General features: G+C 46.1%; 1 protein-coding gene across 1 annotated transcript in view; it reads left to right on the top strand.

Moving 5' to 3' along the window:
• The window catches only part of CNTNAP2 (contactin associated protein 2), a 1,879,707-nt gene that overhangs the window by 1,661,001 nt on the left and 201,948 nt on the right, over positions 1–16,758 (top strand). Inside the window, exon 17 of the mRNA XM_078059689.1 lies at positions 4,342–4,560. Within this exon, the coding sequence (XP_077915815.1) occupies positions 4,342–4,560 (219 nt within the window). The remainder of the gene's footprint in view (positions 1–4,341; positions 4,561–16,758) is intronic.

Consider the following 16,758-nt stretch of genomic DNA (forward strand, 5'->3'; position numbering starts at 1 on the left):
TGATCCAAAGGGCATGTCCTCCATCTAGCCTCTTCTGTGATGCCAATATGCCACCTTGTGCATTTCTCTTTTCAAGTAATCTCTTTTCGCCCTGTAAGGATTCAATATCTAAAATTACCAGCAAGACTAGCTGTATTTCATTTCATTAGTTCTCTTAGAATCTCTTGCAAATTAGATCACAGAATGTCGCCATGCAAAGGGATCTTCGAGATTGTCTAGTTCAGTGTTTTCAAACACATTTTGGCCACAGAAAGTCTTGGAAAACTATCATTTTAGACGCCAGTCGACTGAGACCCAAAATGTGAAAAGGCAAAGCTACAACCAGAAGTCGCATCTACTGATTCCCAAACTATTCCCCGTAACAGTGAACATGCTTTCAGCTGTAATAAAAACGGCTCAAACAATAATGGATGTCTCACATGAAAAGTGTTGAGTGGCTCTGGGAATAATTTAAGAGCTGACCAACATCATCAAAGACCCAGGTTTATCCCATTGTCCTCCCTGTTCTTCTCAGCATGTCTGATTACAAGATGGCCCCAGCAACATTAGGAACCACAACCTCCACCCAAGATGAAGGGGTATAAAGGGGCTGACTGTCTCTTCTCCTCTGAGCTAAGAAATTTGTCCCAAAAGAACCCTAAAGACTCTCCTCGTATCCTCTTAGCCAGGAGGGAATGATATGTCCCATCCTAAGTGGGTTACTGGTAAGGAGAGTGAGATTGCCAAATTCGACTTAGACAAATCCGGATTCATGTTCTGGGTCTGGGGCAGGGCCATCCATACCTGAAGCGTACGATTCTGGGGCAGTACAGAGATTCCTGGACAAAACTGGAAAAGGGCACTGTGGCTATTTATTGGAGGGGCATTGCCCATGGGTCTCCCCAGTTTCTGCTTGTCTTCTGAGCAAGAGGTAGCAGTAGCTTTGTTCAGACCTTTCTAAGGATGTGAGGACAGCTCACAGTCTTGGAACATAGAGGTAGATTTCTTTCCTGACCAGGATAATGAAGCTAATGTCTCTCCTCAGGGCGAAAATTGAGCTGGTTGTCTGGCCGCCCCTTTGAAAGAGTGGGGTTTCTTAAGTTCAGGTCCCTCGGCAGTGACACAAACTCCCTGCATATGCGTCATCCATCTGGGCTGCTCCACGTGGCACCCCCCCCCCGTGGAACTTGGAGGACAAGAGAAATCAATGTGGACATGAAGCCCATACTGCCTGCTCTGCTGTGGACAATACGTCTTTTGTCTCGGACCCAGGAGGCTTGTGTCTTCTGCCAGCACCCAGGAAACCATGGGAGACTACGTTGTTAGTTTATCCAAGGGGGTAAAATCTCGGACACTTCCCAGTTCTTGACACTAATAGAAAGACAACCATCCGTGTTTGCTACAGTCTTTTCTCCCCTGAGGCACACCCGATACATCCCATTCCATCCTCAAATACTTATTTCTGGAAATAGGATTGCTTTCAGCACGTAAGAAATTCCTGTCTTAGTGGCAGAAACAGGGCAACTCTGCAGCCTCCGACTGGAGACACTCACATTAAGTAAGGACAGTGTCGTTGGTCTGGTGTCTTTGAGGCTGTCTCCCTTTTATTCGCTCCCTGACTCTCTCTGTAATTATCTCTTTTAAAATGTCAGCTCCTCTCATCCAGAAGAGCAAGAGCAATCAGCCACAAACTGAACTTTAGAAGCTTTTAAAACACACTTGCCGTTTGACTGGGAGATGGATTCTCAAAGGCATCCCTTAGCAAAGTGAGGGGAGCTGACATTGAATGACAGAAAAAAAAAGGAGCCCTTTTCTTTGCACTCACGCGGGGCCTGCAGCCCCTTCCTCAGGAAGCCAGAGAAGGGATGTATGAAAAATGTGAATATTTCTACACCAGAGCCTGAGTAGAGGCCCTTTAAGGAGGAATCTGCTTTCAGAGGCCTTTGACCGTGAGTGCCTCTTACCGCGCCCAACTGGTGAGGGGACTGAGCTATAGAAGGATCCTGGAGACGTCTTTGCCTTCTCTGGAGTGAAGTGTTGATGTTAAGAAGACCATGGTCCAGAGGAAGAAACACGGGATCTAGTGTGACAAGCAGAGAAAAGAGTATGGACATTTCCTCATTAACCGTTGGTACTCGGAGTTTCTCCAAATGGTGACAATTTAAAGACCTGGACAAAAATCCATCATAGCAGGAAGAGAGGAGGAGAGGAAATTAGAGCAGCATTTACCCCTCCAAGTCAAACCTTAGGGTTAAACCCAATTTATCCCTAAATTCTATTGCCCTGATGGTTGTTGGTGCCTTTAAAATGAAACGATCTTTCCTACTTAGCGCAGGACATTTTGTGCTCTTGCTCTTCTGACAACTTACATTTAAAAATGCATCTGCTAAAACATAGCACTACAAGAACACAACAGATTCGATCTTAACACCGGAGGCCACTTTTCCCCACTGACTCTGCCGGAAACACAGGGAAAGATCATTCAGTCCGTGAGTCGTACGATCGTCGACCTGCATTCTGATATTTCCAGAGAAACCTTCATGAAGGTCACTGGCCTCCACTGAGTCACAGTGACCCCTGGAGGCATGAGCCCCTAATATAGAGGAGATACTTCACCGGAGTCCATGTAGATTCACCACAGGTGTTAAAATTAAAGTTCTCTTTCTAACGACATAAAGGATCAAAATTCCTTGGTACAATTAGGTTGATTAAATTGAGCTCTGCGTCTAAAATCCCTGCAGCTTAATAAAGTTAATGCAGCTTTCAGAGGAGCCTGACCCAGAGGCAGGGAACAGTCTAGGTCCTGAGAGAATCTGGCCCACTGCAGTTTTTAAATTAGAAGTTTGATTGCTTGCGACACCATCTCAAAATGGTACCAGTCCAAAGAAGCTGAATTTTCCATTAGCCTGGGAAAAAATGACAGATTTTTTTTTAAAAGATTTTATTTATTTATTTGAGAGAGAAAGAATGAGAGAGAGAGCACATGAGAGGGGGGAGGGTCAGAGGGAGAAGCAGACTCCCTGCCGAGCAGGCAGCCCAATGCAGGACTCGATCCAGAGATTCCAGGATCATGACCTGAGCCGAAGGCAGTCGTTTAACCAATTGAGCCACCCAGGCGCCCAAAAATGACAGATATTTAATTAAACTGCTTAGAGATTAGGCAGAAGGCTTAGTGGATAGATAAAGGGGCTGAATCTCTTTATAAGCAAAGTTAGGAAATCCACTCGCGTGCCGCATCTTTAATGTCAAAAAGAACTCAGCAAGCCGAAGGAGCTGGGGACCTGGGTGCCGCTTTCCCACTCAGCTGCCTCTCCTGCCAATCGCAAGAAAAATACACATTCAAAAAGCATGTTTATAAAGTGTTAGGTGGTCACTGAGGAAATTAAAACCTAAAATGTGAAGTAGGAAAGCTACTTAACCACCAAAGCTGCCAAAGCAAACCACCCTAATCCATTTTTCTCTTATTGAAAGTGATTTATTACGGACTTCGAGCAGATCTATGAAAAAAGAATGATTTGTGGTCAGTGCTGGAGGGTAGGTTGTGAGAGGGATCCAGCCGGCCTTCCAGATGGGGAATGACCAAACTGCACAGCAAATGGTTCAGGAAAGGGGTTGCTGTGCAGGAATCTTGAGCTACCTTCTGGATAGCCACAGTGGCCCAAAAAAGATGCAGGTCACCTTCATTGCCTCAACACTCACAGCTCCCTAGCTTTCAACAGGAACTGCAAGGACTACATTAATGAAATACAGTTTTGTAAGCTCTCCCAAGGCAGTAGCTCCTAATTCTAGCTATATATTAATATTTTCCAAGGAGCTTTTAAAAATACCAGTGCTCTGTGCCAGACCACCCGGGCCAGAACCCCTGCAGATGGAGCTGGACGCGCGTGTTCCAGAAAGCTCTCCAGGAGCAGGTCACTGCCTTGGGAGCTACTGAAGAGTTACATCGTGTGTAATCAACAGATCAGGGGCTCGGAAGCCTGACAAGCCTGGGTTACCGTCCTAGCTCCACTGCTCACTAAACGTAAGACACTCTGCACATGCTTCACTTCTCCAGGTCTGGGTTTGCTTATCTGGAAAGAGTCAATGATGGTAACCTCTCGATAAGCTTCTAAAGACTGAGTAAGAAAATAAATGTATTCCCCGTCCCCGATCCACATCTATTTCCCTCTCGTCGGAGGAAATATGGTTAAAGCGGATTGATGTTTTATCCTTCCTCAAGTGATTTTGCCATGAACTTTTGTAGCAAATGATAGGCTTAGATTATTTCTCTCTCCCGGCTTTGTTTTTCCTCTAGAAATCACTGCTATTTGGTTATCTGGGAGGAAAATACTCATGTGCCTCTCACGCTTTCTGCTCCTCCAGCTGCCACCGAAGTGTCCTTTTCGTTTGATGTCGGAAATGGGCCGGTGGAGATTGTGGTGAGGTCGCCCTCCCCTCTCAATGATGACCAGTGGCACCGGGTCACCGCGGAGAGGAATGTCAAGCAAGCCAGTTTACAGGTGGATCGGCTGCCCCAGCAGATCCGCAAGGCACCCACAGAGGGTCACACCCGCCTGGAGCTCTACAGCCAGTTGTTTGTTGGTGAGTAATAGAAAGGCCTTTGTGACTTTGTTGTTATTGTTGTTGTTGTTGTTTTAAGATTTTATTTATTTAGAGAGAGACCATGTGTGCGTGAGTGGGGGGAGGGGCAGAGGGAGAGAGAATCTCCAGCAGACTCCCCGCTGAGCACAGAGCCCAATGTGGGGACACGGGGCTCGATCCCAAGACCCTGAGACCATGACCTGAGCCAAAACCAAGAGGCGATGCTTACGACTAAGCCACCCAGGTGCCCTATCTCCCCCCAACCCCCGTTGGTTTTAATAACCTTGACAGTGGAAAAAATAAAAGTCTCTGGAATGTTTTGATAGAGGTCCTTCCAAAAGTAAGAGTCTAGGCTTCGTGTAGTCTCCATCAAGACAGAATGGAACAAGGAAGATGACTTAGGAAACCTAAATCTGGCTCTGCTCTCTGCTTTCCGGAGCTCGAGGTCCTCAGCTACAAAATCAGAGGGGAGGCTGGGTTATCGCTGAGGGCTCTGATCTGTGCAGAAAAAAAGAGAAAGAAATGAATTCCCTAAGTTCAGGTTTGCTTGAAATGATCAGGAGAAATCTGTTATTCCTTTCTCTGCTCATCCTCAAGGTTCTTGGCAGAGAAGGATGTGAACTCCTCCCCACATACTATCTTTACGGGAGAAAGAGATCAACACTGAGAAATTTAAACAGAGCAGAAGTTAAGCATCCTTTGCAAGAAGCCAATCTAGCCTCAGTTTGGTCTTTGCTTTTGATATATTCCAGCTGAAGCTAATGTTATTTCAAATCAATACCTGTTTCCATGATGAAATTAAATTTTGTTTTCCAGAACACTGATGTTTTAGGGAATTAGCCATTTTTCCTCTGTTGAATGACAAGAGAGCAAGTCTGAAGGACTTTCCGGCTATGTGCCACCTCAGACCCCCTCTCTGAGTTTCTGGGGGTTAATTGATCAAGTCAGTCAACTGCGGCCATCCCAGACCAAGCAAAACCAGATGTGACCTGGTTGCTGCTCATAGTCCTACCACCTGTCACCCCAAGCTAGAGCCTCACTGAGGGTCAGCTAATTTTAACAAGGGCCAAAGCCCCACGGTGTCTTTCATAATTGTGTCAGAATGCTTTAAGAACATTAGAAAGTCACAAAAAGAACAGTAAAATTGGACGTCAGCTCCTTCGGTGCAATGTGGGCAGACTACAAACGTGTTAACTTAGTTAGCTTTGGAAAGCTGACTTGTTAACAAGCCATGTCATCAGGGGCCGTGAAAGAGTCAACGGTTTTGAAATAAAATACTCCTCGACCCCAACTAGAACCCAGCCCCTTCCAAATCCTGCCCTCACGTTTTAGTTCTCAAAATTACGCATTACTTTTAAAATTATTTTTTATTAATTATCAGGTCCGCTGATTCCTGCTGAATATTGTGAGCAAATTTCGCTTTATCGATCCATCTTGTCCAGATTACTTAGGACAAGTTTTGTTTTCCTCAACCCTGTCCATCTCAAGCATGCTGGTTAAATTCTACCTGGCTTTCATCATAGGTGACCCTAACTGACCTGAGTTTCTTATTTTTCTAAGCTTGTCCCTAGGTATAGAGGTCCAGCTTTCTTTCTGTCCCTTTCTTTCCACAGACTATAGCTGTCTCCAGAAATTTTGGAGACCAAATAAAGTTGTAAATGGAAAGAGATAGAGGGAGCATTTATTATGATCTTTGAAAGAATTCTGATTTGTTTAAAAAGAACAGCTTAGAGGAAGAGAACAGTAGAGGACTGAGGTCAGAATTCGACAGAACAATTAAATTGGAGAGACAGGCAGAAAAAGAGCATCTCAGGAAGAAGACTGAAGGGGATTGGAGGGAATAAGCATGGAAAAATTTAGGAGAGGGTGTCACAGGAGGAGAGAGTTCCATGAAATTCTCTGTGTTTGTTATTGCCAACTAATATCAAGTGCCGTGTGTAAAATCAGGCTAGAAAAAATGTTCTTTGAATTTAGCAATTATGAAACCACTGGTGACCTGGGAAGGAAGCGTCGGAACAGGGGGCTGCCATGATGAGTCAGCAGCCACTTTTCACTTGATGAACACAAGGAGGTCCACGTCCCCCTTTCTAATTTCCTGTCGGCTCAAAGGTGGGGTGATGCGCATCTCCCAGACACGAGCTATTGTGCACCAGTGTGAAAAAATATTGTTCTGCGACAAACGTCCTCTCCAGGGGTGGTGGGGAGGGGGCCTTGTTTCCGGAAAGAAAATCAGTTCAGCAGCCCTGAAATCCTGGAGCCAGCTATCCCAAGACTGTTCTGCCTCCCGCTCTCATAAAAAGCTCTGTCCTGACCAAGTGTCCCCCCCCTTTCCCTCTTGAGTCTCCTGTTTCATCTGTCTAATAAAGGAGTTGGGTTTGTTGGTCTCCAGAATTTCCTCCACCTTCAGCCATTTGTGATCATGTGTTTAGAGATGCGTTAAAGCGGCCTCAGCTGCCGAGCGGTCATCCTTCCCACAGTGTTGTGTGGTTAACGTGGGCTTTGAATCCCATCTCTGCCACTAACCCGCTGAGGGACCACCGGCAGGTTATTACTCAATATTGCCGTGTTAAATAGGGAGGCAGTTCCCACGTCTCAGGGTGGATTGAATCCGTCCAGGAGAAGCGCTCTGGAGAATGCCTGGCATGGAGTCAGACTCATGAAGTAGGAGTTACTTCTTTATCTTTGCTCTTACCTTTACTCCCTTAGCTTTCGTCCTCCAGGTAACCCTCACCGCCCCCTACAGAACCTACTTCCAGCCCTAAAGCACTGACCCGATCTGTGGTCCCTTTAACCCACACACTCTGAAGGAAAGTTCCTCTGCATAAATGCCCCTCGACCTCCAAAATCAGGCTGCAGCTCCCCGCCTGCTGACCTGCCACAGGGGCCCCAGGGCAGGAGAAGCAAGCAGGGGCCCCGGCACGTTCTCAGTCGGCCCAGGAGCCAGCAAGCGGCCGTGTGAAAACACGGGTGTCAGCATCCCAGCTGAGACATATGGCAGAGTTGCCCAAGAGCTCCTTCTCCGTTCTAGAAAGGAGGGGCGGAAACAGACTGGAAGTCCTTCTGGGCTTTGCACACAGAGTGGGCTCTGAGGGAAGGCCAGACTCGTGCCTCCTTTCTCAAAGTAACTGAAGAAACAGAAGAACAGTCCCCCTCGCTCTTCATCTAGAATATAATTAAAAGCTGTCTCCGAAAGAGGATTAACACACAGGTGTTTAGGCAGTAATTCTCATTACTGTGAGAATTATTATTACGGCTATGATTCTGCTTTAGTCAAAAAGTAACAAACTTAAACATGAAAAGTGACGTGGGAAGAAAGAAGCAGTTGCTAATATTTGTCTGCAAAACCCAGGAAATCTTCTCATGCTTTTGATCCAACATGAGCAACTAGCATATGATGAGCTTCTGGGATGGCCCAGCAGAGACACTTAAACCACATGGTGATCTGTAGCTTTGACCAGCCCACGTGCTCAGACCTCCATCCCCCATGGCAGCCAAAGGGCCCTCTTTTTCTTAGGAGGCGGAGAAGGGCAAACATGCTCAGGGTCATTATCTAGGCGTGAGCAATGCCAGGCTGGACTGAGCCAGAGTCCTCTTTGGCACAGAGACATCTGGGGAGCTGGGGGCCCTGGCAGCTGCAGCCGCAGTGTCAGGGCTAGGAGGGGGCGGGGCGGCTGCCGGGCCATCAGCCTGCAGCTGGCAGCCAGCCCAGGGCATGGTCAGGGAGCTGGCGGGGGTAAGCCATCGCGGAGAGCCAGACGGGCTATTCAAGGCAGGTGGCTGGTGGAGGAGTGTGTTTGCAGCAAGCCAGGCACGGGTCAGAGCATGAAACTGTGCTTGACAGGAGGAGGTCAGAGTTTGGGAGAGCAGGAGGCTGCTTCGGAAGGTTCGGGAAGATTCAGTCTCCTAAGTGGCTCTTTGAGAACCCTGACTAATGACAAATGCCCAGGCTCAACTCACTCGACCCTGACCTCTTTTGAAATCCCTCTGGAGGTTAAAGGAGGCCATCGCTTCTGTGCAAGATGTAGCCCCAAAGGAGCTGAAAATTCTTGCTCGTTCCTTCAGGATCTTCTGTGCTCTGCAGGATGTCTGCCTGGCCGGAGACCAAAGCAGGAGCGCCGCCCTCAGGACTCAGCAAACAGGGGCAGCAGAGCCTCAGGCTCCGCGTCCTCTAGCACTTTGTCAGGAAACTCCTCCTGAGCTGCCACTTGAGTTCATGGACGAGGTGAGGTTTCTTAAATGGATTTAGAAGTGAATGAGGCCAGAGCGCTATGCTCATTGTCTGAGCTCCGCTTCACTAGCGGCCCCATAAAACAGCCCAGCTTCCCCAAACTCCATGATAGAGCTTGTTCGGTCAGCTGGTCCGCACCCCCTCTGTATTCCAGAACCATGAGTGGATCATTCCAGTATTCCAGTGCCATCTGAAACGCAGTATCATTGGGAGAGCAAAGAGAAAATCAGCATTTGTGGTCTGCCAGGGAGAAAAATGGAATTCCAGGCAGAAAGTGCACCCAAATCTGTATGCGAATAGAATGGTTCTTTCTAGTATCCAAAAAGTTTAGACTAAAAAATGTACAGTCCAAAGAGCAGGAATGAAAACACAGAAAATATGTTGCTTGTTCCTGTTTCCTGCAAACCTGCCTCAGTAGCAACAACGTGAGTGCTGACTGACACATCCGGGGCCACACTTCAAGGTCAAGTGTGCCACATGCTTTGTTCACCTCTTCTAAGGTAAATAGTATTACTAGTTTCTGCTTTATTGTCACAGTGAAGAAACTAAAGCTAAAGATTAGTTCACAGCCCAAAATCGTGCAGCTGGTAAGAGACAGAGCCGGGGTTTGATCCCTCGCAGTCTGATTCCAGAGACCCAGCTCCGAACAGTTCATCTTGTCAAAGCAAAAATGACACCCGCGTTAAACAGGCAAGGAAGATGTCACTCGAGGTTACTGCAGAGGGGAGACCGGCCGCAGCTCAGTCAGAGCCCAACTCCCCCGAAACAGTGGAAGGGGGTGTTTTTCGTGTGTTGTTTTTTAATTGTGGTAAAATACACAAGGCGCGTTTTTCAGAGCGAGGGTAGGAGAGATCATAGGCCATCTGTGTTTGCTAACAACTTTACCCAGAGGAAAAGTACACTTTCTCCTATCTTCAGGGCAGGAGGTAGTTTTACAACTCGGAGTGAGGGGCCCGCGCTCCCCTCAGAAACTGAGAGATACTGGAAGTAGTAGCTCCCTTGAAGTTTACATTTCAAAGAGATGACTCCTGGGTCCCCAGAAAGACAATCCTGGGTTGTAAAACTGGCAAAAAAACTCTTGTGAAAAAATTTACATCTCAAAGAGGAAGGCAAAGAATTTACAATTACCGGTTTTCTTAAGTCAGTGTTTTAAGAAGAGGGAAGTCGGGTCCAGGGTCAGGAAGAAACCAGTGGAGTGTTGAGTCAAGCTGAGGGGAACGCTGCGGCCATCGTGGTCAGTCTATACCAGCGATTCTCATCTGGGGTGATGATGGGGCCCACCAGGTATCGGGAAAAGCGTGGCGGCTTTGGAGTTGCTACCTCCAGCGACAGGCTGCAGGCAGAATTCCCGAGATGCACAGGGGAATCCATCCGGACAAAGACTTGTGCGTGCGCCCCAGAGGGCAGCAGGGCCCCCATGAGGAAACACTGCTCTCAGTTAAGGAGTCTAGAGTAGGAGACGAGGGGGTCAGGCCTAGCCTGAGTTGGCCCTGGCAAGTATTCTGTGCATTACAAAGTCAAAATGCAAAAGACCAAGGCAGGTGGAGGACCACAAACAGACACAGACACAAAGCTTTAGGATTAAGAAGAGAAGCAGAAGCAGTCTTGGCGGGGAATGAGCCGCCTTACTTGAGAGTCTTCGTGATACAAAAATAAGCTGTTTTTTCTTTTTTACTTACTTTGGTAAACACTTTGTAAGGGTTGTCAAAGTCAACAGAGATCTCTCTAGAACCGACGGATATCTAGAGAACGTCCAGAATTCTGGTCTTCTGTCCATGATCTCCCAGTGTAACTGAACCCAAGTCCAGCTGCCCGATGCAAAGCAAAGCCAACCACGGAGACATCAAGTTGGCAGCAAGGAAGAGTTTCTTCAAGAGGAGGCCAAATGAGGAGACATGAGGAGACAAGCCTCAAATCCACCTCCCCAGAGGGGGAGGGAACCGTTTCTATAATCGGAGGGGTTGAGATTACACACACATTGATGGAAAGGGCAGGGCAATTTAGGACTATTCATGAGGAAAGATGGGGCATGTACACTGAGTGACATACATGTAACATACATCCTGTGTTCAGCATGGGGTGGAGACTTAACATCAGAATGAGGCAGGATGCCTGGGAGGCTCAGTCGGTTGGGTGTCTGCCTTCGGCTGGGGTCGTGATCCCAGGGTCCTGCGATCGAGTCCCACATCGGGCTCCTTGCTCAGCGGGGAGCCTGCTCCCTCTGTCTGCTCTCCCCCTGCTTGTGCTCTCTTGCTCTCTCTCTCTGACAAATAAATATATAAAATCTTAAAGAAAGAAAGAAAGAAAGAAAGAATGAGGCAAAATTCAGCCCCTGACTCTTGCCTGGTGAACTGGGAAGACCCCGAGCCCTGAGGCCTTGCCCCAGACCATCCCAAAGATGTCACCAAAGGCTCTTGGTCTTTTCACAAGAAAGAATTCAGGGACAGACACCCAACACAGCAGACCAGCAACACAAGTGGGAAAGTTTAGTAAAGTGAAAGTATGCTCCCAAGATGTGAGAGCAGGAGAGCTCCAAGGAGAGAGCTGGGCGCCTTGGGTTTCTGTCTTTTATTGACAGCTGTTAACTAGGGAGTGGAATATTCATTACTTGGGGTGGGGATTTCTTGGCAACAGTTTTGTGCTTTTTCTTCCTGATTTGGTCAGGGGTTTCCAGTCATGGCACCCGCCATCTTTGACCTGCCTGGTTTGATCTGGCTCCTTGTGGAGGTGCTGCCAGGACAGGCTTCTGACTTTCCCCATAGCTGGCCTCCAGGTATCCTGTTAGAACCTAACTAATTGCCAACTCTAACAATATCAAGAGGTAATCTTAGGACAAAGAGAAGGAGCTATGAGCATGCTCCAAGAGCCAGTATAAATGGGACAGGGTCTTGGGCTCATTATCTCAGGTAAGGAAAGCAGGGCTTTGCTTGTTTGCAGGCTGGAACCATATTGCCTGACCGTGAGTCCAGGGTTTCTGCAGAGACAGCTAGTAGGTTTGTTAGTGGGGACTGAAAGACGCGGCAACTGATGAGGAGGAAACAGTTCTCTGAAAAACAAGCTTGAAACTTTTTGCTACTTTCAACTTCATTAACCCTACAGGGCAAGGTTTCACCGGCAGCATCCCACCCACTGTCCTTCATGAGATACTTTCTTCTCTTGGGTTCCATGGCAGTGCTCACCTGCTTTTCCTCCCGCCTTTTGCTTGCCATGACTTAGTCTCTCCTGTGAGTTCTCTTCCTCTCCATGGCCTAGATGTTGAAGCGTCATAGAACCTTCCTCTCTTCTCCACCCATCCATTTCCCCAGGTGATCTTATCCAGTCCAGTGGCATCCAATACTATCTCTGGACCAATGGCTCTTAAATCAAAATCTCCAGGCTTCACTTCTCTCAGGAATTCTGCGTCCATTGATCCAACTGTCTACTTAGCATCTCAGCTTGGATGTCTAATGGGCATCTCAGAGAAAACATGGCAGGCTCTTAATGCCTACCCCAAACCTGTTCTTCCCCCAAACTTCCCATCTCAGTAAATGACATCACCACCTACCCATTTTTGCTTGAGCCCCAAATTTGGAATTACCCTTGATTCTTCTCTTTCCCTCATCACTGCCCATCAGTAGTAAGTCTTGTGACTCTACCTCTAGACTGTCCCTGAGATGGGTTCACTGCTCTCCATTACCACGAGTCCTACCCGAGTCAAAGCCACGGTTGTTTCTTGCTTGGACCGTTGCAGCAAGTCTCCTAGCTGTTCTGCACAGTTTGGGTATGTGCCATGGACACACCAAGCTTATTCCTGCTCTAGAGCATTTGCACTGGCTGTTCCTTCTGCCTAAAATACCTCCGCAGACACCGAAGAGGCCAGCTCCTTCTTGTCCTTCATGCCTCAGCTTCAGCTACCTTCTCAGGGAGGCCTTCTCCGACCACTCAACCTGACGTCACCAGTCACTTCCCATTTTACATTCTCCTCAGAACTTGTGATATTTTCATTTCTTTTTGTGTCCTTGCCCTAGAAGATAGGCTACATGACAACAGAGACCTAGAATAATGCTGCAGTGGGTGCCCAGTGAATATTTGCTGAGTAAGTGAATGGTATAGTGTTTGTTACTTCTCTGAGTTAATAGTCATGTTGCCATCTTTGGAAGTACCTTTTTCACTAGGTACCACAGACTGAAATCAAGGATGACAGAAGCCAGGAAAAACAAAAAAGAGAGAGAGAGGAGACAGAGTCTCAGAATATTATGAAAGATAGTATCTCAGAGCAGTGTAGGCCCTAAATATAGTTTTCATTCTCCTTCTTTCAAGTGGAGGCCTTGCCTGTCTGGCAGTAGCTGAGATGCTAGCTAGGACCCTGATGCAAAGAGGTTCTCCCTTGACCCTCATAACCAGTCCCCTGGTTCTCCCCCAGCCAGAGAGAAGGCATCATGGCGTGGTTGGAAACCACAGCCGTGGGTAAAAATAATAAAAATAAAATGATTTGCTAGGTAAGATCTCGTATAAATATCACTGGATGAAATCAACAAACTGTCTACGAAGCAAAAGGGCAAATAGAACACAGAAGCTGCTCCATGGGCCCTCACAGCTGCTCACCATGAGGATCACCGACACTTACTCTTGTCTTAATCCAACCACACCTTCCACCAAGCTCTGCCTCCAGGCCACGTCTGAGTCTCTGCTCCTCTCAGTAGAACAGCCTCTGCCCCGCCCCACCACAGGTGAAGTCACACACAAGCAGCCATCATATATTTTCCTACCCTGGCCCTTTAGTGGGCAAATCTTAATTAGCTTTTACAATCCCAGCTCTCGATTCTACAGTTAGAGTTTTAACATTTTAAGTAAGTTGTGATAGCCACTATTTTTACCTTGTTTTCTTACACTCCCAACGTAAGCAGATGGACAGTATACTCTTAACCTCTTCTGGAACTTCACAAGGTAGCCAGTTAACAGCCTGTTTTCCAGGTGCTGAGCCACTTTCCTCAGGCAGAGGTGTGTGTGGACGCGTTTAGAGAGATTTCGGACCTAAGAAAAGAGCCAATCCAGTTGTTCACCTTCTGTGTACAATAGTTCATGTGCCTCTTCAGGGACTCTGTGGTCTTCATCCCAGTTTTCTCATGACCCCTGGCGCGGTCTGATCCAGTGAAGCTGTTTTAATGTAAAGGCACCTGGTTTGCCATCGGCGTGGAAGATTTTTTTCAACAGATTTGCCATTTCACATATACATTTTTGATTCTTTCATTAAGGACTGAACTAAAGTTCATGAGAATAAATGGCAACTGTCACACAGAAAAAGATTGTAATAAAAGAGATTAGTATCATGACACAAATATTGGGGAAGGGATGGGCGCTCGCAGCCCCACTGCCCACCCCCCCATGATTCCCTGAGGATGCGAGACAACACCCCAGTTCACTAGCCTGAGCCAGCACAGTTGCCCCTTTGATGCTTCATTCTCCCCTCCCTTCCTCCATCAGCCCCGCTGTCGCGGTCCTGCTGGGCAGGATCGCTCAGGCCCCATTCTTCACCTCCTGGTCCCGTTGTCACATCCTGGTGGTGTTCCTCGTTCATTTTAATTTCACTTTCTTAGGTTTCATCTTTCTTCCCAATTCTCAACTCCATTCTCTCCCCATCGCTGGCACCCACTCAAGTGTATTTTATGTATGGCCTCCCAGCCCCACTCTCTATATATCTGTTCAAAATATATGTACGTTCTGGAAACTTTGTAGTATTGCCTTTCACGTGTCATAATTTATACAAATGACATTGTACTACAGATCTCGCCTGTTTCTTACTCTTTCGCTCAGCCTATGTTTTTAAGATGTATTTGTATAGCTCTGTGAATTCTGTGTGTATAGTGTTCCATTATGTGTGTGCCGACACTTTATTTATTCCGTCCCCTAAAGATGAATACCTGAATTCCCCAAACTGTGCTACCACACCATTCCGTGAATGTTTATGCACGTCTCCCTGTTGTTCGAGGGTTCCTCCTCTGTGTGTGTGTGTGTGTGTGTGTGTGTGTGTGTCCAGGAGAATTACTGAATCCTAGGGTATATACATACTTAATTTCAGCAAGTACTGCTTACCTCCTCAGTTTCTGAGTGTAAACTTCAAGCTTAATTGGTTGAATTCTCTATTTCTGTCAATAACCTATCATAGGGAGCTCTGTATAATTTGAGGCCATTTGGCTAGTTAAATGTGTCCATGACCTTTTCGATGTATTGTATCTTTATTCCTTATGATGTTTTCCATCCCACAGCTTTATCTCTGTTTTTCAAACTACTGCAGTGTCCCTGTTGTAATTAATATTTTTCTGGTGCTTTGTACAGGTGTTTGCACCCTTTTATTTAAAAGTATCTCAGATATCCTAATGCTGAGTCTCGTAAAAATCTAATTTGAGAATCTCTGTCTTGTTCTTCATTTATTGTAACGAGGGTTATTTCAGGGACGATTTCTGCATCTTACCTACGTTTTCGATTTACTGTGTTTTGTTTACTTGTTTGCCGCCCACTCACCCCCATCTACTTTACATTGATTGAACTGAACCATTACTCTACTGATTTGAAAGTTACACATTTATACTCTCATTCCTCTGGTGGCTGTCCCTAACTTATAAGACTCATACTTACGCTTTTTTTCTCTGTCATCCACAAAAACAAATCAGTATCTCCGTTCTGAATGAGACAAAAAACAAGAACACTCTGACCTCCTTCCCCACCTGACGGCCTGCTGTGGTGATAGCATTTATAGTTTTAATTGCGTACTTATTTTAATTGTATTTACTAAGTTTTTCTCTTTACCTACTCTTATTTCCCATATCTTATTACCTGTTGGATTCATTTCCCCTTTTACTCGAGGGCAATTTTGTCTAAGAAAGACTGCATAGGTGAATTCTTCCAAGACTCACATGTTTACAAATATCTTCACTGGTCGCCATATTTAAGTCAACGCTCTCAAGAGACTGTCTTTTATTGGCAGCGTTGCTATTGAGAAGTTAGACACAAGTTACATCCTTATTACTGAACTTCTCTTTCTTCTCCTTTAGTGTTTCTTAACTGTAATGCAGCACCCCTAGCCTTTTGGGGGCTGGTCTGCTAAAGCCTGTGTCCCTCTTCTCAGAATGATGTTTTATATGAATAACATAAAATATGCCAAGTTACAAAAGAAACCAAATATATTGAAATAAAGTTATCAAACATTTAAAACAGCAAATTAATGATACAATAGTGATACAAGTGCTATAAATAACAAGACCTGGCTAGCATCAGGTCTAATAACTACCTTGAGTTCAAGTTCATCATGACCATAAATGATGCTTCAAAAAATCTGTAACTATAATAGGAATACATCTATGATTTTCTATCAGCAGCAGTGACACAGATACTGCTAATCCTGCTGCGATTTTCCCTATGGTCCTAATTGAAGAAAATGCTAAATTTCATTTAGAGACTAGTGAAAGTTTTGAACTCGGAAGGTGTTTCCCATCCCGTTCTCCAGCCTCCAGACTCCCGTAGATGAACACCTGAAATTTGGGGCCTCGGGTTAAGAATCACAGCATAGGTATAGGTGTGAGGTTTTTTCTTGGTCTACTCTGTTTAGTATTTTAGGAGCCTCTTCATTCTAAAGTCTAATATTTATTCTAGAATATTCTGAGTCATTATTTCTTCAAATAGTTCCTTCCCCTGAGTTACTCTCTTCTTATGAAGTTACTAACTTTAGTTCTTAACTTTTCCTTCATTCTTTTTTTTTTTAACATACAATGTATTATTTGTTTCAGGGGTACAGGTCTATGATTCAACAGTCTTACACAATTCATAGTGCTCACCATAGCACATACTGTCCCCAATGTCCATCACCCAGCCATCCCATCCCTCCCACCCCTCTCCACTCCAGCAACCTTCAGTTTGTCTCCTGAGATTAAGAGTCTCTTATGGAACCTCTTTAGTCTTTCCTGTCACCTTTGGGGAGGGTTTACTGACCCAAT

The sequence above is a fragment of the Halichoerus grypus genome, chromosome 12, assembly GCF_964656455.1.
Source record: "Halichoerus grypus chromosome 12, mHalGry1.hap1.1, whole genome shotgun sequence".
NCBI classification, from domain to species: domain Eukaryota; kingdom Metazoa; phylum Chordata; class Mammalia; order Carnivora; family Phocidae; genus Halichoerus; species Halichoerus grypus.